Source organism: Hemitrygon akajei, chromosome 4 (genome assembly GCF_048418815.1).
Source record: "Hemitrygon akajei chromosome 4, sHemAka1.3, whole genome shotgun sequence".
Classification (NCBI taxonomy): domain Eukaryota; kingdom Metazoa; phylum Chordata; class Chondrichthyes; order Myliobatiformes; family Dasyatidae; genus Hemitrygon; species Hemitrygon akajei.
In genome coordinates, this window is record NC_133127.1 from 180718362 (window position 1) to 180744927 (window position 26566).

Consider the following 26566-nt stretch of genomic DNA (forward strand, 5'->3'; position numbering starts at 1 on the left):
GGAGGAGGGATTTGGGGGTTGATGATCCTGCTGCCTTTCTTTTCTTTCTTGGTTTCATGGTTACCTAGAGAATTGAAGAATTTCATAGTTGTATACTTTAATAATAAATAAATCTTTGATCAATATAATTTGTTCTAACAGTTTTATACTCTCTTTGCCTATTGCGTACTTTGCATTATAGAACAGCAAACAAAAGGAAATCAATTTTTGGTGAAAGAAACTGACACCAGAAGTGATAAAAAGCTTGTTTCACAACAAGTAATATCATAGTTCTGCTTGCATTCTGCAATTACATACTGGGAAAAGTTCTATCAACTTTTAAACAATGAAAAATATGATAAACATACAAATGGTACTCAATGAGCTTCCTCACATTCAAAACCCTGAAATACTGAGTTAAGCCCCCAAAATTTCAAAACAGATGTTTTGTTATGCTTCAATGTATTATCAGAGCCAAACACTAAAGTCAGCATTGAAGCAGGACTCACAGAAGAACTTCAAATCTGCATGCAAGGGCAGATCATATACATCCAATTAAAACATGCACTAATTCAGGGTGAGCACAATGTATGATGCTCTCTATAGTTGTTCGAGAGCTGAATCAGAAAAAGGCACACTCAATTTTCCTTTTCTACTTTGCCCAACTGAAGCAAACAAACTCAAGAAATAAAATTTCTACCTTGGGAAAACAGTATGTCGGAGCCATGCATCTGTTCTCTATCTGCATTGTATTCTACGTTACGCATTCATTATGTTTATGATGATAACTAGTCACATGAGTGGAGGCATGGCAAAAGCGAAGAGAGTAAGCTACATATCCGTGCTTTGTTCGTGGCAGTTTGCAGCTGACCGCTCAATTACGCTCAACTTAAACCTGGGTACCCTAACTTTCATCACTTCAAGATTGTATGTTTGCTAATTGCTAATAAAGGATTAAATATATATCTTCAGCTTTTACAATCATTACTGGAGCTGAGGGAGCATCATACAAGTATAAAAAATCTGTGGGGGGGGGTCACCAGCAGCGCCAATTTGGTTTGGTTAGAATTGGCCGCTCCATAATAGTTATGAAATAAATCAATATTAATTTGCCTCTGTACCTGATCCCCCCATTTCCAGTCCACACCTCTCATGACTCTAGTCCCAATCTTCATCATTGCTGCTAACTCTGGACCAGAAACAGGCAGTGGAACTGGTGTGGTTTCCTTTCTTGACTCTTCTAAAACAGTGGCTGAAGCTCCATGAAGAGAAGCACCAACATCATCCTCCCCACTGTCAGAAGCAGGACCTTCAGGAGAAAAAGGTGCCATATTAAGTTTAAATCTGCTTTCCTGCAAAATAATATTCTTAACATCTCCAGGAGACAAGAAACAAATAAATACGTTTATCACAAATAGTGCATCCTTGATATGGTCACTTCTGAGCATTTTTCATTTTCTTTACAGAAACAACAAGTAACAGATCATTAAAAAAAAACTGCACAAAACCCAAACAAATGACCTTACAGTCTGAAGTTCTTTAGATTTTGGAATGGCCCGGCTACCACGTTTTTGCAGGATTACCTGAAAGCACATGCACCATTCAAGATTTGAATTGCAAACTGTGGAAAGCTAGATATGGGATGCAGCTGGACAGCTACACTGATTCCATTTTTGGCAATGGCTAGGAAAACCTCATAACAAGATCCAAGACAACCCACGGCCAAAAGCCCATGGAAACTGATTAAGTGACGGGTTTAACAAAAAACCAACCCAAAGCTGGAGATCCAGCACCAAAGGCATTGCCAGAATTTCATTTCATGCAAAATCAAAGTAGTCTATTGTGGGCTGCTAAGAGTTGGTACCTGGTGTGTTGTTTGCCTATTCATTTCTATTAAGAGATTAAAAGGACAAAAACATTAATGACTTGCATTAAAGAACTAGATTAATTGGTCTAATATAAACATTGATTTTCATTTAGAACTTGATTGTTTAGTCAATAACAGACAGGCAGCCAACACTTCATTTGCCTCACTGTCCGTGGTGATGAAAATAATATCTTTAAGGAAGCGACATGCTTAGCATGGTCAAGAGGTCATCCACTGAGCTCCTTTCACATCATAGCCTGTTTAAAAATGATCAACAAATTAGAAATAAATTCTTATTTCCCCTTCACTCTACCAACACTACATATTTGAAAAATACATTTTTATTGCAAGATTGATTCTGATCAGAGAGAGCTGGCCTAAATGGACTAATATTCAGGAGAGGTAACTTCATTGATAGACATCAGAAATATCTTAATGTGCGCAAATCTAGATTTTTTTGAAAACAGATGGTTGCAATGGTTGTTCAAGTGCTTGTTTAAATTCTTTTTTAAAAAATATATTGATAAAATTATGGTTATCCTGGCCTTAATTAAAAATTGCCTGACAGATGGCCCCACCATTTTCTTTACCAAAGACAGCCAAATAGCAATGGGTCTCAGCCCAAAAAGCCAACTGTCCATTTCTCACTTTCAATGCCTCCTGGCCTGCTGAGTTTTTCCAGCATCTTATGTGATACTTCCATCACTTTGATTATTCAAAATTACATTTTGGCTTCTCTCCTGGCCTCTAAATTACTAAAACATTGTCCCATACTATCTCTCTCTCTCAGAAATACCAAAATTTCTTTCAGCATTTAACTCCATTTCATTCTTAATCTTTATTTCAGTAAGTGGTTCCTTCCTTCATTCTAAACTTACTTAAGCCCCGAACCCCTGTGGATTTCGCCAAGTATTTACAACACATCCTCTTCGCTTTACTATCTTCAAGGTCTCCTTAGCCTGTAGTTGTAACATACATTCCCTGCATCCTTGCAAAAATTAAAATAATCCTTATATGCATCAATTCTCTCTTCTGACTAGCACCTATCCTTGTCACAGTTTCTAACATACGGATGCTGAGATGATCGTCCTTCAATTCCCACACCTCTGTGGCATCAAGTTCCTGGACCATTCCTTCACTTCTACTTTAGGTCATTGTCTCCGACAGCCAAAGCTGTTGTCACTAGCAAAGCTCTTCTATCAACATGAACGCTTTGTTACAAGTTCATGGAGACTACACTTGAGGAAACCTTGCTTAGTTATTCATTTCTAGAAGTGGCGTAACTGCAAGTAGCATTCAGGATCCCCCACTCATCAGCAAAATCATTAATAACTCAAGGCTCATGCCAGATGATAAAAATAATACCAGGCTCTCTTTTCTCTGAGTAAATGCATCCTGAAACTTTATTCGATTGCTCAACAAGCTTGTAAAATTTAACAGAGATGAATGATTCAGTTACCTCTTTCTCACCATTGTCCCATGACCTACATTTTGCTATTTTGACCCTATTCCACTAACCTGCTGATACCTATCTATTGTTCCTGGGCTCTGCGTTAGCTGTAAGCAATTTCAGACTATAACACCAAACAATGTTCCTAGAGCTTGCCTCACTATACAGCAAAATAATGGCAGATCCAACATTCAAGTTCACTTTCACATCCTATCATCATGACTTTGCTTTATTGATTAATCATTTTTTCCTCAACTTCTAACTTATTCAAGAAGTCAATTTAAAGGAATTTCAGAGGCTCACAACTCTTTTAAAACAGAAAAAAGAATCCTTTCTCATCTCAGACTTAAATGTGTGTGCTCTTATTCTGAGACTATGCCCTCTAGTTCTAACTCCTATGGAGAGAGAGAGAGAGAGAGACAGCCTTCCAGTAGTCACTGATTTTATATTTTAATCAGATCACACCTCATCCTTCTGTCCTCCTGGTGAACCTGCCGAATCTTTTCTCCTGAAACAACCTTTTAATAACATCTGGGATCATCCGAGTAAACCTTCTCTAAACCATCTCCAATATTAACATCTTTTCTTAAATATAGGGACCAAAACTGTCACAGTACAGTAGATGTGGTTTTCTTGGCACCTTTTATATTTGTAGTAAGATTACCTACTTCTATAGCTAAACCCCATGAAACAAAAGCCAGCATTATATTAGCCTTCTCAATTATCTGCTGCACATATATGCTGTGGTGTGCTTCAGAAACAGTTCTCAAATCCCTCATTTTGCATCTTTCTACAATATTTGTCCATTCAAATCAGGTGACCCCAACCTGGGGTCCACGGACCCCTTGCTTAATGGTCATGGTCCATGGCATAAAGAGAGGTTGGGAACCTCTCATTTAAATGATAACCCTTTCCTCAACCTCTGCTCCTCTTCCTTTCAAAATGACTTCCATTTACTTCAGCTCAGATAAGTCATTCCATTGGCCATTCCATCTTCAGCCACATTTCACTGTATTTTTATTTTCCACTCTGACCCATCTGCCACAGATACTTTTGAAGTCTTAGATTTCTAAACCGTGCAAAATCATACTTAGTCTAATAGCAGAAAATAACACTACTAGCATAAAACAATATCATCTTCTCATCTGATCTTCCGCTTTGCAGGCTTCTACATGGGACCTCATATCTCCTCTCCAATGTTTTCCTGTCAAAGAGCTGAAGATGTTTTTATCAAAATGTCATGAACAATGACTTATAAATTCTAAAAAACAGGCTTCTCCAAATCCTCTTTGCTCTTCCTACTATCTCCATACCAATCAAATTGCTTGGCTGATATATATATCCTTGGATAAATTTTGACCTCATTTACTTCTGAGATTGAAACCAGTGTTTTCAATGTTCATCATCTGACTACTCCAACAGTCTTCTGGAGACTGAAAACTACACAGCTCAGACCCAATTTTACATTAATTACAAGATACAATTAAATACAACTTCCTTTCTGTGTTGGGGCAAGAAAAGAAGACCTTGCTGGATAGTCTCAAGCTAAACCTCATTAAGAAAACATCCAAGTTAAGGTAGCTACACTAATCTAGATCTGTCCTGAGATAAACATTATCAACATGAAAATCAAAGTAATAAAGGTGAACACTAAATCAAGTTGAAATCCCAGGGTAAAGAAACTTCAGACGTCCCAGTTATATTAATTGCATCCCACAAGTCATAGAAGATTATATTCAAAAATAAATCTTAAAAATTTAATTTTAGTATAGTAACAAAAAGCACTGCATATTTTTTTTAATCCATGTTTCCATAATACCTAAGGTGCACACTTACCGAATGCGCACAACACAGCCCCACCTTTAAATCTGTTTCTTTCCAATTTTGATATGGACGGTCCTGTTCCTGAAAGTACAAATCGCTTCTTTGAATGATAGACTGGTAATGAGGTCATTTTTGGAAGGCAATATTTATCATTCCTCGAAGTTTTATAGCAAAGGAAAGCAGTTTTTAAAAAATACTAATTTCTATAAGAAAATAATGATGGCTACATACTAGTAAAAAAAAACACACATACAATATATATATATATAAGCAGCTGGCTGCTTCAGAACTTGATTAAAGTCAAAATTTTAACAGTCAGGAGATCATGAAAGGAATTTAGGAAATTATGTGAAAATCAGGAAACAATTTCTACACTTTTAAGGGCTTTAATGATATTTACAAGTACATTTGAAAGGCTAACTTGATAGAGCAGGTCAGAAGGAAATTATGCAATTGAAAGGCAAAAATATAATGAAAGTATTGGAAAAACAAGATTTAGCTCTGAAATAGTGTACTTTTATCCAAATTGTCAGAGTAGGAAAAAAATATATTGTGCAGGCTAAAACAGTCAAAGGAGCTCAATAACAGACCTGGAATCATAATTTTTATAAAGACCCTAGTATGTTGAAAACAGTGAGGTGTGAAATAATTTTATCCTACTGCGCCTATTTCCCAAATCATTCCACATCAAAACCTCTTAAACTCAGTTCCCACTCTGCCTAGAGAGCCAAGATTAATGCCTTTCGTGTCATCAGCTCAGGTCATTCTTCATTTTCCCTCTAGACTTTGCCACATTATCAAACAAATCACATTCGTTCAGGATTCATTACATAGCACCAGCACCACCTACAAAACAACCAGTAATTCTCTTACCAAATTTTAATTTCCCCATCTAAGACTATCTTGCAACAGGACCTGAGGGTTCTCTCCTTGCCTACAAGTTAACCCTACTGTTCAAGTGCCTCAAGAACACACAAAAAAATCAATTATCAACTGACACTTAAAGAGTCAGAGAGGAAAGAAAAGACAGAGATTGTTTTTATTTGAGCTTGAATTGACCTCAAGCTGGGACTATAACAGAAATACACTCAGTAGCCACTTTAAGTACACCTGCTCATTAATGTGAATATCTAAACAGCCAATAATGTGGCAGCAACTCAATGAATAAAAACGTGCAATATGGTCAAGAGATTCAGTTGTTGTTCACACCAAACATCAGAATGAGGAAAAAAATGTGATCTAAGTGACTTTGACCGTGGAATGATTGTTGCTGCCAAACAGGGTGGTTTTGAGTACCTCAGAAACTGCTGATCTCCTGGGATTTTCACGCACATCAGTCTCTAGAGATTACAGAGAATGGTGCAAAACACAAAAGAAACATCCAGTAAGTAGCTGTTCTATGCGTGAAAGTGCCTTGTTAATGAGAGGTCAGAGAACAATGGTCAAACTGGTTCCAGCTGATGGGAAGGCAACAGTAACTCAAATAATCGCGTGTTACACAGTAGAGTGTAGAAGAGCATCTCTGAATGTACAAGACATCAAACTCTGAGGTGGATGGGCTACAGCAGCAGACCACAATAATTGTGTAACTAATAAAGTGGTCACTGAGTGTATGTTTCAAGATAAAAGTGTACTAACAGTTTATAAATACTTATAAGAAAGCAGGAATAAAGGTGAACTCCTCATTATGAGTAAAAAACAAGACACAGGTTATAAACAATGGAATAACAAGAGCTGCATGGGGAAGAGGAAAATTCATAAATTGATATCCCAGATACTATTCATGGAAGATTGCTACAAAATCTGCTTTTATTAGCAAAAAAGCAATACATCTTCATATAACAATAAACCTCTTTAATTGGCTCCAAACTGTGCTAAGGTCACATATGTCAACAATCTTCCTTTATAAAGATTTAAAAAATGACAGAAGACCAAATTAAAGAGATAAGTGAAAGAAAATGAAAATTCTTGGAAAACAGAATCATACCACAGCGTTTACATTTTACTGACCTATCAGACGTAGAATTGTTTGAGTCAATGCGAGCAAACCAGAATTCAACAGAAGACCCAGACTGTTGGCTCCATGCTGAAGAGTTAGCATATTAATCATGATGAGCAGGAAGCGAGCTTGGGGAACAGTACCAAGGCTTGGTCCTGAAGGATTCTCATTTGTAACAGTTTGCAGAGAAACAGACTGCACTCCTAAAAATAGAATGTTTTAATTAGTACAATTTTGATCTTGCAGTTACCTTGCATTCAAGAATAGTCAAATGACCAAGACCCCATTGCAAATAATTAAGTTATGAAATATTCATTCAAAAGACAGACCACCACTACATTACAATTGTAAGTGCTCCAGAATTCTAAAACTGTGTTATATTTACTTTGTGTTCACAAATAGAAGTTACAATTCCACATAAGAATTAGTATAATTGCTAGAGTTTAGAAGAATGAGGGTGGATCTCATTGAAACTTATAGAATAGAGTGGGCTTGGAGAAGATGGTTCCTATAATGGAGGAGTCTAGGACTAGACAGCACAGCCTCAGAATACAAGGAGTCCCATTAGAACAGAGATGAGGAGGAATTTCTTTAGCCAGAGTGGTGAATCAATGAAATTCATTGCACAGACAACTGTGGACGCCAAGCAATTGGGTCTATTTAAAAAGGAGGTTGAAAGCTTCTCGATTAGTCAAGACATCAAAGGTAACAGAGAGAAGGCAGGAATGGGATTGAGAGGGATAATAAATCAGCTATGATGGAATGGTGGAACAGACTCAATGGGCAGAATGGCTTAATTCTGCTCTTATCTCTTATAACAATTAGTCACCTTATTTTGCGATTTCTATTGAGGTTTTGTTAAACTGCTTTGCTGACGCCTCTGTAAATTCTGTGTTTGTATTGGGGAAGTATTTTCAGTTAGGAATTAAGAGACAAATATATTGAAAAAGAAATGGTCGTTTATGTAGTAAATTCGAACATTTTGTTGTTTTGCTGCTTATTCAAAACAAATACATCAAAATTCATGAACTTAATGCCAGCACAACTACAAATTTATGTGGTGCTTCTGCCTTGGATAATGATCGTATTACGGCAGATTATTTCACTATAACTCTAGCAGATGCATTTCCACTAACTTATCAGTAATGGCACACAGCATGAAAACATCTGGCAGCATAGATATGGGTTTATCTTCTGTGCCTGGGGTAATTACTTCAGCTGTCCCACATATTGGTGATGGCAAGTCAATGACTGGCAGCAAAAGGAAGAGGAAATTTTAGGTATAAATTTCATCTAAGCACATTTTATCTATGCACTTTAGCTTCTAACTTTATTTTTATATAATTCTTTTCTCTCTATAATTGTTGAATGTCGGTGCTTTTTGTTGCAAGTCACACCTACAACACCACAACAAACTCCCAATACGTGTAAATGTATATGGTGAAAAAAACTGATCACTGATAAAACATACAAAGCAACTGAGGCCTATTTGACAGTCTACACAGAGGCATTAATATGCCACAGGCTTGTAGAGTACACTGAATCAGAATCAGGTTTGGTATCACTGGTAGATGCTGTGTAACTTGTTGTTACAAGGCAGCAGTACAATGCAATACATACTAACAACTGTAAATTCCAGTAAATAGTACGTTTATTTTTGAAAAATAAATTAAATAAATAGTGCAAGAAGTGAGAAAAGTAGTAAGGTGATGTTCATGGGTTCGATGTCCATTCAGAAATCAGATGGCAGAGGGGAAGAAACTATTCCTGAATCAGTGTATGTGCCTTCAGGTTCCTGTATCTCCTCCCTGATGGTAGCAATGAGGAGGGCACATCCTGGTGATGAGGGTCCTTAATGATGGATAGAAACACTGAAACATGCCATCTTTTTTGAGGCATCGATTCTGGAAGATACCCTGGATACTGGGAATGATGGAGCTGACTGAGTTTACAACTTTCTGCAGCTTATTTTGATCCTGTGCAGTGAACCCCCCCCCTCCCCCAAAATAGACAGTGATGCAGCCAGTTAGAATGCTCTCCATGGGATATCTGTAGAAATTTGCAAGTGTATTTGGTGTCATACCAAATATCCTCAAATACCTAACAAAACATAGCCACTGTTGTGCAGCAAACACGAGAAAATCTGCAGATGCGGGAAATTCAAACAAGAACACACACAAAATGCTGGTAGAACACAGCAGGCTAGGCAGCATCTATAGGGAGAAGCGATGTCGACGTTTCGGGCCGAGACCCTTCGTCAGGACTAACCGAAAGGAAAGATAGTAAGATTTGAAAGTAGAGGGGGGAGGGGGAAATGCGAAATGATAGGAGTAGACCAGAGGGGGTGGGATGAAGCTAAGAGCTGGAAAGGTGATTAGCGAAAGTGATACAGAGCTGGAGAAGAGAAAGGATCATGGGACGGGAGGCCTCAGGAGAAAGAAAGGGGGGGGGGGGGGGAGCACCAGAGGGAGATGGAGAACAGGCAAACAACTAAATATGTCAGGGATGGGGTAAGAAGGGGAGGAGGGGCATTAACGGAAGTTAGAGAAGTCAATGTTCATGCCATCAGGTTGGAGGCTACCCAGCCAGTATATAAGGTGTTGTTCCTCCAACTTGAGTTTGGATTCATTTTGACAATAGAGGAGGCCATGGATAGGCATATCAGAATGGGATATGTCCACTGTTGTGCCATCATTTGCACTGCATCAATATGTTGAGCTCAGGGTAGATCCTCAGTGATGCTGAAGGCTGCTAAATCATCATTACAAAACAGAAGCCAAATAAACTCTGAAGTAATGAGATACTATCAACCATCAGCAGCCCATTATTGTCAAATGTATTCTTCACTCTATTGTTATAATCATAATAATGAAGGCTGATCCATCCTCATTCAATAAAAATAGCTGAGGCCACAACAGGTGCAGTACCACACATGCCTAAAAGCTATTATAGGTGGTGACATACCAAAACAATAAAAAATACACGAGACAGAGATAAGGGATGAGGGGACTAATGTAAAGGACATCCAAAAGAAAACACTCCACCGGCTGGAATCACATCTGGCACATTTAGGGTTAATCACCCCTGACTCAGTTTGCCTCTAAAAAATTTGGACTACAATTACCAATCTATGTTTGGAATTTGGTGTTGAATGTAAGCAACCTGACCTGCCCAAAGGAGCAAACTGAGAGGGTAGCTAGGGAAGGAAGGAAGAAAGACACTTGCATTGTCCCTGTTATCCTACCAGTGGATTTTGCAAGGACAGGGATCATGATCTCGCTCCAATTATTTGGTCATGAGAATTTTCCCTACATAGCTTAGTTTCCTCCTACAACAAAGAGATGCCCTGTTTGTTAAATTAATTAACACCTACCAAATGTCCCAAGTACTTCAGGGGAAATCAGAGGGCATGTAAGAGAATGAGTTACAAGGAGTGAATAGGATTGCTTCAAGAGTTGGCAAAGAGTCAAAGCACTACCATTGTGATATATGATCTCAGAACAGCCTTTCCCTTCAGCAAAGAGAAAACTTCTCAGTAGGTATTATAATAAGATTTGTTTCCCTTCCTGGAAACGGTCACAAACTTTGAAAAAGATTGGTATTGTCCAGACAGACAGGGGAAATGAACTTATGAACGTGACAGGTGTTTCTCTCCCTAGAGTTTAGAGATCTGCAACTACACCAGTCTTCTTGATTATTTCTTCGATTATTACGTTATAAACATACACTTGTTTTCAAGCCTACATGTACACTGCTGATAAGACACTGAGAAACTGCCTGTTGCTTGTGAATGGTCATATTTTTCTCTAAGCCTGTAGCAAATTTATAACTGCGTAAACAAGCACACCTATTTGGTCTATAACAAGGTACCGGTCTAATTCTCAAGGCACTCCAATAAAAAGTATGTCTTTCAAATTATTTTGAATATTTATGGAACTTTAAAACTTCAAGCAATTAAATTATTTCAAGTATAGCAAGTATATTGATACCCCAATATGTACAATTGCAAAAAACTGATATTACCTTGTTTAGGAATTTTAGTGTTCAAATCCTTTAAGAAATTTCTATTAAATGCTGATATGTAAACACATAACATTTACTAAAAGGGGAATGAATAGCACTCACTACTGAAAGGAACACAAGTTCTTTACACTCTTTAAATACCTAGATCATCGAATCTTTGTTGTGTATCCAGCAACATGGTGCGAATGTTCTGAATGGCCCAAGCATAAAGTTTGCCAAAAGTAACTTCAAGCAGCATACGGTTAAATGGCGGAATGCGATCCACGTCTTTCAAGCAGTCTGAAACAGGCTCACTAAAGAGAGGACTTTCATTTCAGTATATTGTCACAATGTAATAAAACTCAAAACATAAGCATTTAGTGTTATCTTAAATATTTTACAGTAATACATTATAAAGTGACGGACTTAAGTAATACATTTAGTTTCAAAATTTATGATTAGTCTCATGAAGCAGTTAACAAATTATCAGACAAATTCAAAATACAATGTTCAATATTCAGAGGTGAAAACAAACAGAAAACTTCAATATGGCTAACCATGCTACTATCTGTATTTGAACCCTTAACGTAATTTTTATATTTTTATTCTTCCTAATTGTTGAATGTTGCTTTTGATGCACGTCATGCCCTGACCAAGAAAGTTGTAATGTATATAAATGTATATGGTGAATAAAGTTGATCCTTGATCTAGATGTGATTGTCTCAGCATCCTGTTACCATGTCTTCCTATTTGTTGTTTTCAACTAAATCCATGGTAATCTTTCCCCACTTCCCCAAGCCCTTTTTGCCACAGAATTAAATCACAGAAATCTTTTAAAAAAGATTACCATAACTTAAAAAGAAAATGGAATATGAGCACTTTTACAGCCAAACTAATAATTTTGTCTGGTTGTGGTCTATTAAAACCACTACATGAAACAAATTAATTTTTAAAACATTACAACATAAAATGCAATTTTTTCCCAAGCAGAAGTATGCATCAGAAAATTGAGAAACAGTAAGAAGGGTTTTCAACATTAGATTAAGTATAGAATCACAATAAACTACCACTTCTGCCAACAGCTGCTATGCTGTTCATCGATTTCCATGTACTTTCACGTAAGTCAGGTGTATACAGAAAATTAATGTTGTTTTACCCTATATTTATTCCCTCAGGAATGAGTCTTTGCCAACCACATAATATGCCATATTGCACTGACGGAAGTAAAAAACTTTTCGAAACTAATTTCAGCATCGTGTCTATTCCCTCCAAACGGACTTCTGCTCTCTCCAACTGTAAATAAAAATACCAGATCAATTGTTATTAAGAACCAGTCAAGCTGGGAAGCTTTGACAGAACATGAAATTTTGTCAATATTCTAGTCAGTTAGATCCCAATTCTGCCTTACTTGTTTCAAAAGACATTTCCTCATTTTCTCCACATCAATTGGCTCTTCTTTCAAGGCAAAGTCAACAATGTTAGCCATTAACGCTGATTGTGGAAAAGAGCTCTGAACATTGTGTTTCAGCCACTTGTATCTGTGAACACTTGATACAGATGAAAGGAGAGGTTGCCATTTGTCCTGCATTATATCAGTGAAAATATACAAATTAAAATTGTAATATTATTCAATAAAACAAATTTCAAAATGTAAAGTGTCAGAAATATGTTTGTTCATTACTGCAACATCTCTAGTTTCCAATAAGATTTAGTCATTATCTGGGTATGAGGAAAATATCTGGACATTTTCTGGGCACAAGGGGAACTTTCTATGTTACAGACAATGCAGAATGTAGTGTTTTCCTTTTGTTCTACCTCAATGTACTTACATATGGAATGATTTGTCTGGATGTCATGCAAACAAAGGCTTTTCATTGGATCTGACAATAATGAACCAATTACAAAAGAAACAGCCAGCAAGCATGATTTAAAGCAGAGGTTCTCAATCTTTCTTATGCCATGAGCCAATATCATTAAGCAAGGGGTCCAAGGTTGGGTACCTCTAATTTAAAAGGTACACTCTGAAGAGAGGCTTATACAGAAGAAGCAATAAGCAAAGATTTGTCCAGTTTAATTCTTATAAACAAAGAAATTGAAATATTTAAAGTCAATCAAATATAATGTAAAATATGAAAAGTTATAAATAGTGGAAATACTAATATATTATGACCATGATTTGTTTTTATTCTTCACAGCTCAAATTTCCAAGTCCATCAACTATAACAATAAGCTTTCAGATTTTTGTTTAAAGAGAGATACATTTCATATGAAATCAGAATCTTTGTTATTCTGTCACCTTTGATTTCACAGGAATGGCTTTTTTATCCACACCCCCAGGATTAAGAGGTACAACGCAAGAATCTTCGACATCACTCTCATTATTTTCAATCTTTGATTCTTCCACATCAGCCGATTCGGACTTTTTTGGAACTGTTAAGTCACCACACAGTTTAGGTATTATAAATCATGTCCAAAAGAAAGCCACAAGTATATATATTTTGCATATAGGGTGCCAAGTGTTGTGATGAAAAAAAAACACAGAAAATTAAGCTAAAGCAGTAACATGAAATAACTTCTTACTTGGTTTATTAGCATATTGTCATTAAAATTAATGTGATTTAGCTGGAATTCACTCTAAAAAAATTAAACTACATCAGTCAAAAAACTTACGTCAATTTGGATTAGAAACAACAAAAAGCTTTGAAACAGATTTTAAGTGAGAAGATTGTAGTTGATTGTGACACTTGACCAGAAAAACAAACTTGAGACTTAGGTACTCATTTGATGTTTCTTTGAAATGTTAATATTCAATTACATTTTAATTTGGCATTTGAGTCTCAATGGTTGAATTATTAGAAATTTTTCTTCACATTACAGTAAAACTCTGATAATCCAACTATTCAGAAATCCTATAATTTGGTATCAGGCTAATCAGTCATTCTTTGTCACGTCGAGTTTCCACTCTCTGGGGCCCCTGTTCCCAGGCATCCTCTAACAGATCAGATGGAGCCCCAGCTCCTACACTCCCTTTCTGTCCACTGGGGCCCAACAACTTGCATGGCTCATTGGAAAATATATCATCATACTGCTTAACATGTTATAAAGTTAATTAATAGCAATTAGATAAAAAATGAAAATAATCCAGAAATCTGCCAATCCGGCAAACAAAAGTCCCAAACACACTGAAAAATCGAAGTTCTACTACACTAAGTTAGAGGTTCACACCTCAAAGACATTTACTGGTCTTACAGAAATAAAATCATTGCTGTAACACGAACTGCTTTCATTTGTTGTTGATCTTATATTCAGAAACACTTTGTCCTCCCAATACTGCATTTCATTTTGAAATTTATAGCATGTATTCTCCATTAACAATGTAAAGTACACAGCCTTCAAACAAGACATTTGGTAGGGGGTGCTTTAAATTGCCAAGAATAGATTCTAATTTTACACACCTCTCATCCTTCTCCTTTCACGGATGATTTTCTGGGTAATTTTGCGCCACCGAGGAGATGAACTTAGCAATTTTAGTTTTGACATTATAGAAAGGTCATTACTGACCGCAGGCCGCAGCTCATTGAACAGAAACCTAAGTCGTTCAATCACTGGTGCACACACCTCTTTATATGATCGTCCTTGCTCTTGGTGGGTCTAAGATTTAACACAAGACAATTTGAAAAGAATGCAAACCATTACATATCACCCAGATAGCACCTTCAGAGTAAAAATTAATTGTGGCAACGCTGTGCACAAGCACATGAAATTTACCTTTATTAATGAGCACTTGGCTTGGTATACTACCCGGCAAACATCTCCTACAGATTTAGGCAAAGATTTCAGCTTTCCCTGATCCACTCCTAGGACATTCTGATTGATAACAGACAAGGCTGCATGGCCTGAATCAAGTTTGCAAAACAAAAAGAGAACACATTACATTCAAGTCAAACAGTGAGCAAATACTTTATGGGAGATTTTAAAACCTGATTTTAGGGCTATATACATCATTGTGGCCACAGTCAACAACTCAAAGATATTGGAAGGAAGGAAGACGTGAAATTATCCAGTATTGGACATCATATTACTTATGTCTTTTCATCTTAATTTAAAAATAATTCAATCCTTTCTACTGCTGGCCTTCGTGAACAACTTCAAGTTTGGTATATGTACTAGAAACTAATTCAGTTTACACTATTTCTGCAACTCACTTCACTACCCCCCGTTTTTATCTTTGGTAGAAGATGGAACATGAAAATAATGTGTCACATGGCTCATCCAGTCTGTTTCTTAGCTGAACTTTCATTAGTCTTCCTCTTTTCTTTCATTGAAAAAGACGTCTTAATTCCAAATTTAGCCTTTTAAATGTTTCTGCATCCTGCCACTTCCCACAATAGAAACAGTGAGAGTTCATTTGTTTACCCTACAAAGGTTAAAGCAGCTTCTTTTTTGGGGAATTTTGCTTCCACCAAAGGAATTAACTGCAATTTTGGACCACATGAAGTACAACCTTTTATGTTGCTCCTTGTGAAAGAACAGAATGAACTTCCTTTTGGGTTGATGGTGTAGGAGAGGCAATGGAAACTAACAGCACTGATAGTGGAGAATTAAGTATTTGCTTTGATGATAGTAGAACTAAATATCCATGGATATTACATGTACCATGTTTAGAATTTCTTAACAGCACAAAAGTCATGATTCCAGCATGTATTGTTTCCTATCAGCAATCTTTCATTACCATTTCATTTACAATAATCATAACAGAACATCTCTTAGCACATTCTCCTTTCAGCAAATCTGGACAATTAAAATGTTTGCATCTGCCAGTTAGAATCAAGAAGCTAAACCATATTGATGACATTCTCTCTCTGCCTTTTGCAGACAATGCCCAATTAAAAGGTGACTAAAGTGTTGGCAGCAGTACTACTTGAATCACACATGATACTTAAAGAAATAACATTAGATCACCAGTTCTGTTCAAAGCTTATTGTAGCTTAAACTTCTGAAACTTAAAAGTTCACCCACAGTTCAAAATGTAAATTATTAAAAATAACTATTATCAATAAAGACAGCCGAGGACTAGTAAAAGGTCCAACCTAAATCTTGGTGCTTTAGAAGACAACACATGAGTAACCGGCCTACATCTTCTACAGGATGCTCAGGAGGGAAGGTGATCGGTGTTGTCAGGTGGCATTGCTTACAAGAGCGCTCTATTTGGCACAAGAAATCCTGTAAATGGAATATAAAACAACAAAAATTTTCAAGCAAAGAAACTCAAGATTTGGAGAATATATAGAAATTCATTTCAAATCACATATTTTAAAACAGGGGTTCATTTTTTATGCCATGGAGCCCTAGCATTAACTGAGAGATCTATGGACAGCAGGTTAGGAGCCTCTACTTTAAAAATTATTACACGGTATCAATTTTCTCAAAAATCATACAAAGAATTTGATCTTACATTCATTTTAAAAACAATTTAAGGCTACAGTTCCCCCCTCCTCACCTCCCACCCAATTTCCTATTCCCAAATTACCACGTGGCTGCTTTGAAGGTATCACAGATTATGGTTCATGGAGGTCAGTTTCGGGGCACGATGGCAACATCAACACCACCATGCATTCACTTAAATGTTTGAAAGAAAAATAAAAGTTCCTAAAAACATCAGTATGGGTTATACAGATGAAAAGGCAAAAACAAAAAAGATTTTGATACACTGAACAAAAACTTGAATAAAGGTTTGAAATTTAAAGTGAACCTTTGAAGAGTGGAAGCCTGGGGCACAAGTGTGCTGGAATGCCACACCAAGACAAAAGGAAGCTATAACAACTATTTTTATACATAGTGACTGATTTTGAAAACCTGTAATTGGGCATAGACATTTTGCCTCCAAATAGCTATGAGAGCAGCTAGCTTCTATTTTAAATTCTTTGCCATTTCTTCAGGTGATTTTGCCCAGATGGTTTGCCAACCTTTTAACCTACTCAAAGATCAATCTAATCCTTCCCTCCTACATAGGCCTCAATTTTTCTATCATCCATGTGGCTGGAGTTTCTAATGTACCTGCATTCACCACCACCTCTAGCAGTGCATTCCACGCACCCACTAGTCACTGTGTAAAGAATTTACCTCCAATATCCCCCCATAATTCCCTTCAATCACCTTAAAAATAAGGTGATTTACATTTCACCTTTCTTTAATTCATGCAATTTTTTTTGCAAGCTTTACGCAACAGCAGTTTTAATACATTTCGGAGTAGAAACAGGCACAATAAAAGATTTTTATTTACCCTCCCAAGCCCGTTTAAGTACATACCTTTACACTGTGATCTTGAATGTTATTGTCTGCAATTGCTTGCAAGAACGGTTGAGTGTGATCACCCAGTGTTAAATTCCGCACATACAGTTTGGCCTTGTCTGGTGTGGTGGTGGCACTGCAATGGTCCTCATCTTTCTCTTCATTGTAACTGTAATGAATCTGACTTGTCTGCAGGCCACCAGAGAAAAGGGAAGACTGAAGCCATTCTGTTAAACATGAAAATTGCATTAGTTAGTTGTACAAATGACTGGGTATTTTTCACAAACTGAAAACTTTACCTGATAACAATCCCAAGATGATAAAACAAGTTTAACCTAGTGATTGGGATCAATTTTTGATAACTAAAAACTAAAATCATGTATATTAACATGATCCAGAATTTTTGTTAGATTAGCACAAATCAATTATTGTCTTCTTGTACACACTATGAACCAAACCCGAAACTCTTTGTGGGTAAGTTTGTGAATGATACGAAGATACTAGGTGGAAGGACAGGTAGGTTGAGGAAGCAGAGAGACTGCAGGAGGACTTTGACAGCTAGCTTAGGAGAATGGGCAAAGAAGTGGCAGATGAATATAATATGGTGGATAAGTATATGCACATTGGTAGATGGAATAAAGGCATGGACTATGTCTAAACAGGGGAAAATTCAAAAGTCAGGTGTGCAAAGCAACTTGGGAGTCCTCATGCAGGATTCCAAAATGGTTTACTTGTAGGTTGAGTCAGTGGTAAGGAGAGCAACGTTGGCATTCACTTCGAAAGGAGTAGAATATCAAAACAAGGAGAAAATGCTTAGGCTTTATAAAGTATTTGTCAAATTGCACCTGGAGTATGGTGAGCAGTTTTTAGGCACCTTATCTAAGCAAAGATGTGCTGGCATTGGAGAGGGTCTAGAGGAGGTGCATGAATTATTCCGAGAATGTAAGAGTTGATGTATGAGGTGTATTTGATGGCCCTGGGCCTGTATTTGCTGGAGCTCAGAAGAATGCGGAAGGATTTCATTGAAACTTATCGAATATCGAAAGGCCAAGAAAGAGTAGATATGGAGAGGATATCTCCTATAGTGGTGAGTCTAGGAGCAGAGGGCATAGCCTCAGAATAGAGGGTGGTCCCTTTGGAACAGAGATATGGAGGAATTTCGTTAGCCAGAGGGTGATGAATCAATGGAATTTAATACCACAGACAGCTGTGGAGTCCAATTTACTGGGTATATTTAAAGCAGAGGTTAATAGGTTTTTAATTAGTTAGGGCATATATGTCAAACCCAAGGCCCGCGGGCCAAATCTGGCCCGCGGTGGAATTATCTTTGGCCCGCGAAATAATATCTAATTACTATTAAAGCTGGCCCCAGTAATCGAAGCGCTTATGGCGTATGATATGTCTAATGCTGAGTTTATTCAGGTACCAGGTTTTCAGGGTTTTTAGTGTTTATTCGGCAGTCTTCTTCATAAGAAACGGAATTTGTAAAGTGAAACACTTTGTAGTTATAGCAGAGACTGAGACACATGAGAGCAGGCTGAAAAAACGGAGGCAACGAAAGCTGCGTTCGCACGCGTCCGACTGATCCGGCCCGCATGAAGCTGCATTTTGCTCAATCCGGCCCCTGACCTAAAATGAGTTTGACACCCCTGAGTTAGGGCATCAAAGGTTATGTGGAGAAGGCAGTACAATGGGGTTGAGACAGATAGTAAATCAAACATGATGGAATGGCAAAGCAGATTCAATTGGTGAATGGTCTAATTAAGTTCCTATATCTTATGGTTTTATGGTCTAATTAAGACTCTCCACTTGAACAATCTCTTAAAAAAATCTCAGATCATAAGATCTACAATTAACCCATCCTTCATATTAAAGTACATATTTGACCAAGTGGTCATATACCATGAAAAAAATTTATAGTTAGAAATAAAGGTTGTGAAATCCTGAATCTTTAAATTCAATTTTAAAAGGTACTTGAACAAAACTGAATCTCAAAAATTCCAAACTGTAAGCCATTTGATGTGAAAGTTAATTTTGAAGGAAATAATGGCCCAGAGCCCTTATATAACGCTCTTAGCTGCAGACACATTGGCTTTCACCATTCAACTTGTGTCCAATGCCAGCAAAGATGTGCAAACTCATCAGGAAATATTTTAATGGAAATATCATTCTAAGCTATCTGTGGAGACTGATCAGGATAAGCTCTTTACTGGCAGCAAGGTAGGATAGTAATTAATACTGTTAGCATCAGTGTGGGATCCAGATTTGATACCAATCTTGGCTGGTATTTGTATACAGCTTGCACTCTACATAACTCCTAGAAGTAGAATTGGGCCATTCAGCCCATTGAGTCCACTCCACCATTCAATCACAGCTGATTTATCTTCCTTCTCAACCCTATTCTCCTCAACCTTTGACACCCTTACTAATCAAGAATCTGTCAACCTCCACTTTAAATTTACGCACCAGCTTAGCTTGCACAGCTGTGTCAATGAATACCACAGATTCACCACCCTCCAGCTAAAGAATATTTTCCTCATCTCTGTTCTATATGGATGACCCTTAGTTCGAAGACTGTGCCCTCTGTTCCTAGACTCTTTAAATAAGGGGCCCAAAACTACTCAAAATACTCCAAGTGTGATCTGATTAATAACTTATAAAACCTCAGCATTATATCCTTACTTTTGTATTGTAGTCCTCTCGAAATGAATGCTAACATTGCATTTGCCTTCCTTACCACCCATTCAACCTGCAACTTAACCTTTAGGGAATCCTGCATGAAAACTGCCATGTCCTCTGAACCTCTGATTTTTGAATTTTCTCCCCATTTACAAAATAGTCCACACCTTTATTCCTTCTGCCAAAGTTCATGACCATGCACTTCTCTACACTATATGTCATCTGCCACTTCTTTGCCCATTCCCCCAATCTATCTAAGTCTTTCTACAAACACTCTGCTTCCTCAACACTACCTGACCCTTCACCTATCCTTGTATCATCTGGAAACTCAGCCACCAAGCCATCAATTCCTTCATCTAAATCAATGGCATACAACGTGAAAAGAAGCAGTCTCAACATCTAACCCTGTAGCACACCACTCATCACCAGCAACCAACCAGAAAAGGCTCCCTTTATTCCCAATCTTTGACTCCTGCCAGTCAGCCAATCTTCTATCCCTGCTCGTACATTCCCTGTAATATCAGAGGCTCTCACCTTGTTAAGTATCCTTGTGCATGGCACCTAGTCAAAGGACTTCTGAAAATCCAAATAAACAACATCCACTGACTCTCCTTTGTCTATCCTGCCTGTTATTTCCTCAAAGAACTCCAACAGATTTCTCAGACAATATTTTCCCCTTAAAGAAACCATGCTGACTTTGGCCTATTTTACCATGCGCCTCCAAGTAGTCCAAAACCTCACCCTTAATAATAGACTTCAACATCTTTCCAACCACTGAAGTCAGGCTAACTGGCCTATAATTTCCTTTTTTCTGTCTCCCTTCCTTCTTAAAAAACAGAGTGACATTTGCAATTTTACATCCTCAGGAACCATTCCAGAATCTAGTGATTCTTGAAAGATCATTACTACTGCCTCCACAATGTTTTGTATCCTCTTATATTATTAGCCAGCTTTCCTTCATATTTAATACTTCCTCTCTTTATGGCTTTCTTAGTTGCCTTCTGTTGCTTTTTAAAAGCTTCCAAATCCTCTACCTTCCAACTAAATTTTGCTCTATTATATTTTCCTTCCCTTGTCAGCCACGGTTGCCTCGCCCACCTTTTCAAATTCCTCATCATCTTTGGGATGTACCTTTACAGTGCCTTCTGAATTTCCCCCAGAAACTCCAGCCATTGCTGTTTTGTCATCATCCTTACTAATGTCTCCTTCCAATCAGTTTTGGCCAGCTCCTTTCTCATGCACCTGTAATTCAATTTACTCCACTGTAATACTGACACATCTGATTTCAAATTCACCTTCTCAATCTGTATTTAAATACCCAAGCAGATAACAGAAGTTGTTATCAGTTCTACCCTCATGACTGCCTCACTATTTTAAATTACTGATAAATCTGAGTCATTAAAAGCCTTAAATCTATTATAAAAAATTTGATGCAAAAAGTAATATTTTTGTGTGCATTTTTTTTTAAACAAACTTAGCCATTTGTTTCATTGTGTACTGTCAGCATCCTTACTGGCACATTCAACTTCCAGAGATGACAAAGGAGTACTCATTCCCAAATATGAAGCATGTAATCCAAGAAGAAGACCAAGGTTCCTTTCTGTGTCTATTAGAGGTGAAGATAAGCTGCCAAGATCCGGTGTGGTGACTACTTCCTGATCTGGCTATAATGGAAATACAAGAAATTAAAACGTTCATATTTTTAAATTCCCCAATATGAGCTGAGATGAAGTAATAGATTTGCTTTACTTTACAGCCAGTATTGTGTGACACATTGTTCACTTGTTTAAAAATTGTTATTTATTAAATCAAAGTGAGCAGCAAAATAAGGCATTCATTCAATACCGAGTCAACATTAGAATTAAGATCTTAGTCCATCTTCACTGAATATATCAGTTACCTCCATATATTGGCCAACACAGAATGCTTGCATTGATTCACGAGTATCTTCGAACTGGAGAGCAGCTTCCAGTGCAACCACTGGATCTTCTCCAGCAAACTGAGCTGAAAACAAAAATATGTTTCTGTCACCACTATTAGCATCAGCTATTTTCACAGTAACAGAAAGCTTTTTAGAAAAAATTCATTTAGCTTTTAACTAGATGCTTTTCTACAAATCAGTTTTTAACTCTACCAGTCACTTTTCCCTTTCTAAGCATCTTCCCATTTCAGAATTATTGTGTTACTTTTGTCTCAACTAGTTTACGCTGAACAGCTCTTCCCCTTCCCATGTGTCAGGCTTCCAAAACCTTTAATCATAACAGACCTGGCACACGTCTGTCGTAAATGCAACTTATGCCTGGTTACATCAACACAATGGAGTACAGCAAGACAAAAGTAGCAACATTGCCCTAAGGATGCCCTAATGATGATCCAGAGCAAACAAGGAATACTGACAGAGAGGTGTGAAGGTGGAGCCATTCAACATATTTAAGGCATACATTTGAACTACAAGGGAGTCAAGGCTTTGGGGACAGAGTAGGAAAGTAGTGCAAGACCAATAATGGATTTTACTAAATGGCAGAGCAAGCTCAATGGCCAATTGGTTTACTTCCGCTCTTTTTAACGTTGGTGTTCTTATGTTTCATGTGTATTCCATTACGTGGTTTCAACATTCCCATACTTACATGCCCAAAAGCAGGCAAAATAATCTGGTCGACATGTAAATTAAACTCCACCTGTCACAGGTAAGAATGAAAAGAAAAAAAGTAACTGTCAATGACAGAATAATGGCAAAAAATTGCCAATTTTGAGTAGCTGAAATTGTCATGTGAGACATTTATTGATATATAAAGGACAAGGGCTATTACAAAAAGTTTACAAGTAATTTAAAAACAAAAGTAAAATGAATTAGAAATGATTCTTTTGCTACCTGGGATAATTGATCAGGGATTTCTCTTTATATAACATACCATGTCTTTTGTGCATCAAAATAATGGGATTTCGGAGTCATTTTACTTCTTAAAAGCTGTCAATTTTGGCTCAGCCATCACTTTCCAAATCCAGCTATCACATCAACTTTATTAGTCTTCAGCACCTTTCATTTTGAAATGATCTCGGTCAATTTCCTATGCAACCAACTTATTTTCTAGTCAGTGCCCATGCAGCTGAGCTATTTTCCTGTCAGAAATTTTTCCAATCACTTATCTACACCAGAGGCCAATAAATTACACTGTACATAACCACAGTTTTTAGCTTTCTCAATAATTACCTTAACACTAAAACAATGTAATTGTACACTTTCTTGCAGACCACAGTTCAAAAGTATTGTGGCCTGTGAAGCTGAAATAATGGTTCACTTGAACCTCAGTCAATTCCAAATGAATATGAGACTAAGGCACAAAAATGTCATAAATGTCATAATAGCAGTCATAAAAATTTGTTACAAGAACAGAAAATAGAAAGGTGTCTAAAAGTTACGTTGTTGGGACAGAGCAACTTGACCTGAGCATGCAAACCGGGCATAACATCATATAAACACTCTTTCTGCAAACCACCTCATATGGATGAAAGAACTGAAGACTGAAGATAAGATAATGCAACTGATTGAAAATACAGAATTGAAAAAAATATTAGTTATACATACTGTATAAGGCAAAAAGCTTTATGAGCACATTTTAAAAGATCTATTTGTGCAAGGACATATGACTTTTCTTAAATGACTGGTTGAAATATTTATCTGGGGAACTGGCACTATTGTAGCAGGCATTCCTGCCAATATGGGAACAGCACAGTAGCATATTGGTTAGTGTAAGGGTTTACCATGTCAGTGCTTGAGGTTCAATTCCCACCACTGTCTGTAAGAAGTTTGTATGTTCTCCCATGTGCATAGGTTTCCGCCCAAAGATGCATCGGTTAGGGTAAGTAAGTTGTGGACATGCCATGTTGATGCCTGAAGCCTAGCGACACTCGCAAGCTGACACCAGTCACTGATGCAAATGACACATTTCACTCTATGTTTCAATTACTTGATGTACATGCAACAAATAAAGCTAATCTTTATTGGTACATGGAGCTTAGAAAAATAGAGGGCAATTGGTAACCCTAGGTAATTTCTAAAGTACATATTTGTCACAACATTGTGGGCCGAAGGGCTGTAGGTTTTCCATGTATCTATGTTTTTTTTATTAAGTCCACGGGATGGATGAGAACTCTTTTTTGTTCAAAGCCATCTATAATTAACAGAGAATTAAAATTTATTATCCATTTTTTTTAAATGGTTGTATTTTTTTAAATCAGCAAAAATACCTAGAAGGATAGTGTTGTGAGGATGATCCAGGTTAAAATTTCATGAAACCTGTTCAGACACATTAGCACAATAGTGAGTGCTGAAATCTGACTGAACTAAATAACATTGTATGTCATGGTCACATCTAAATTAAGATGGTGAAATTCCTTCTATTATAAATTAATCTCACCAAGTATGCTGCTCCCACTCAACGACTGCGCCTGGAAATCTTTGATGTCATAAACTTTTGCATCAATTATGGTCCAAAAGCCACCATCTTTATTATGATTCTCGAGGTCAGCTTTCCTAATTAGAGTAACCTCTTCATTATTTCGTGAGTTTTGATTTGTAAACAATGAACCTGCAAAACCAATTTTTTTTAAATGACAAACTTTGCTTCTGTTCAAGAGTTTTAAATGAAGTTTGTACATTATCAATTTGGTTACAATACATACCCATTATTCCAGGCCACGCTAAATCATCATTATCATCCTTCTCTTTGCCAGGTGCCAATTGGTTAAATCTGTCCAAATGTTCCAACAAAGCAGCCAACAGAGGAATGGCCCCAGCCTCCTGCATCAGTCCAGCATTCTTAGTAAGTAGCAGTATGACGCAAACTACCAACTCAGGAAGCAGAACTCCTACATCAAATTAAAACAGAACAGCCAGAGTAAGTGCCCCTTGTACTTAGCCATTAACTCATTCACTGCAGAACTTTAGATTTTGACCATAAGTCATAGCAACAGAATGAGACCACTGGGCCCATCAAGACTGCTCCGCCAAGGGGTTAGGCACAGACAGTTTTTTAGGCTTTTCACATCTTTTACTCCTGCTACCAAAAGCAGAACAATTTTATGTAAGTTTCAGAAAAAGGATTTGGTGCTTTCCCTGTGTATATGATGAATAAACTCTTCTCTGGCTTCCAGCCGGGTACATATATCGCTTTTAACCGATGTTTCAATGACGATGGCAGAGTTTGTCATCGAAACATCAATTAACATTGATACCCGTAGCTGGCTGGAAGCCAAGAAGAGTTTATTTGAAAAGTTTCAGATTTTGCAAATAGATTTTTATTTGGTTCCAACAAGTATTTGGAAACACAATACCAAGCCTTTGAAAAGATGAACAATTTGAGATACAACCCAAAGAAAAACCTTGTTGGATAATTGAACTGACGTTTGAAAGATAAGTTCATGTACAAGTTCAAGCTCCAGTTCAAGTTCATGTCATTCAACCATCAAACTAAGCGATGTACCTCCAAATCAATGTCCCTTCTAATTTATTTTTATTTTAGAATCAGGCTGGGTGGTCCAACCATTCCTCTGTGGATTTTTTTTTTAAACACACCTCCAGGAAACTGCGTAGTACTTTAGTGAAATATTATATAAAAGAAAATTCCAGCTATAGAACAAAGGCTATGAGCACGGGAGCACTTCAGTTACTGCATGCCACACACCCACCCAGCTTAGAGGTAACAGTGCTCCTGACCAAGCATATAACTCACACATTACTCAAAGTAATATTACCACAAATAAATTAACAAATAATGTGTATCTACAACACAAATTAAAAAGTAAACAGTACAATGTTACTAGTACTTCATACACGAGGCCTGGGTGGTGACAGGGAGTTCAGTAATTTCATGGCCTGGGGGGGGGAAGCTGTTTCGCATCCTAATAGTCCTTGACCTAATATTACAGTGCTTCCTGCCTGATGATCAAAGAGATTGTTGGATAGATGGGAGGGATCATTGACAATGCTAGGGACCCTGAGTATGCGGCACTCATGATAAGTATCTAGGATCAGTAGGAAAGAGACCCCAATGATCCTCTCAGCAGTCCTCACAATCCTTTGTAGGTATTTGCAGTCAGATGCCTTGCAATTCCTGTACAAGATAGTGATGCGCTGGTCAGGACAGTCTTAAAGGTGCTCCTGTAAAATGGAGTGGGGCGGGGGGCATGGAAGAACCTCACTGACCTCAACTCCCTGGTGTGCCTTCTTGCCCTCACATAAATGTGTTTAATAACAGTGACATCCTCAAAGCACGGGTATAGCCAGTCACAGATCCTGCATATTCATCAATGTTAATATGATGCTTGTAGGTAGCCAATTCCCTGAACATGCTCCAGTCAGTGTTTTAAAAACAATGCTGAGGTTACTCCTTCGGGCCAGGTCTTTAACTCCCTTTAAAATTGGCTTGACTCATTTAATTAGTGGACTGTATGCAAGAATCAGCAGAACTGTTAA

The 26566-nt window shown here is 37.4% G+C and overlaps 1 protein-coding gene across 8 annotated transcripts in view; it reads right to left on the bottom strand.

Annotated features, from left to right (window-relative positions):
- Nucleotides 1-26566, bottom strand: part of herc2 (HECT and RLD domain containing E3 ubiquitin protein ligase 2) — a 244342-nt gene that overhangs the window by 124862 nt on the left and 92914 nt on the right. For 4 of the 8 annotated variants that reach the window (XM_073044120.1, XM_073044118.1, XM_073044119.1 and 1 more), the window contains exons 22-36: nucleotides 24775-24960; nucleotides 24510-24680; nucleotides 21992-22095; nucleotides 21605-21755; nucleotides 17431-17639; nucleotides 16212-16344; nucleotides 14890-15017; nucleotides 14577-14772; nucleotides 13418-13551; nucleotides 12530-12703; nucleotides 12278-12414; nucleotides 11284-11435; nucleotides 7131-7322; nucleotides 5133-5201; nucleotides 1101-1288 (exon numbers count right to left, since the gene is read on the bottom strand). In XM_073044120.1, the coding sequence (XP_072900221.1) occupies nucleotides 1101-1288; nucleotides 5133-5201; nucleotides 7131-7322; nucleotides 11284-11435; nucleotides 12278-12414; nucleotides 12530-12703; nucleotides 13418-13551; nucleotides 14577-14772; nucleotides 14890-15017; nucleotides 16212-16344; nucleotides 17431-17639; nucleotides 21605-21755; nucleotides 21992-22095; nucleotides 24510-24680; nucleotides 24775-24960 (2324 nt within the window). The remainder of the gene's footprint in view (nucleotides 1-1100; nucleotides 1289-5132; nucleotides 5202-7130; nucleotides 7323-11283; nucleotides 11436-12277; nucleotides 12415-12529; nucleotides 12704-13417; nucleotides 13552-14576; nucleotides 14773-14889; nucleotides 15018-16211; nucleotides 16345-17430; nucleotides 17640-21604; nucleotides 21756-21991; nucleotides 22096-24509; nucleotides 24681-24774; nucleotides 24961-26566) is intronic. The other 4 variants (XM_073044124.1, XM_073044123.1, XM_073044122.1 and 1 more) reach the window with 2 other exon arrangements.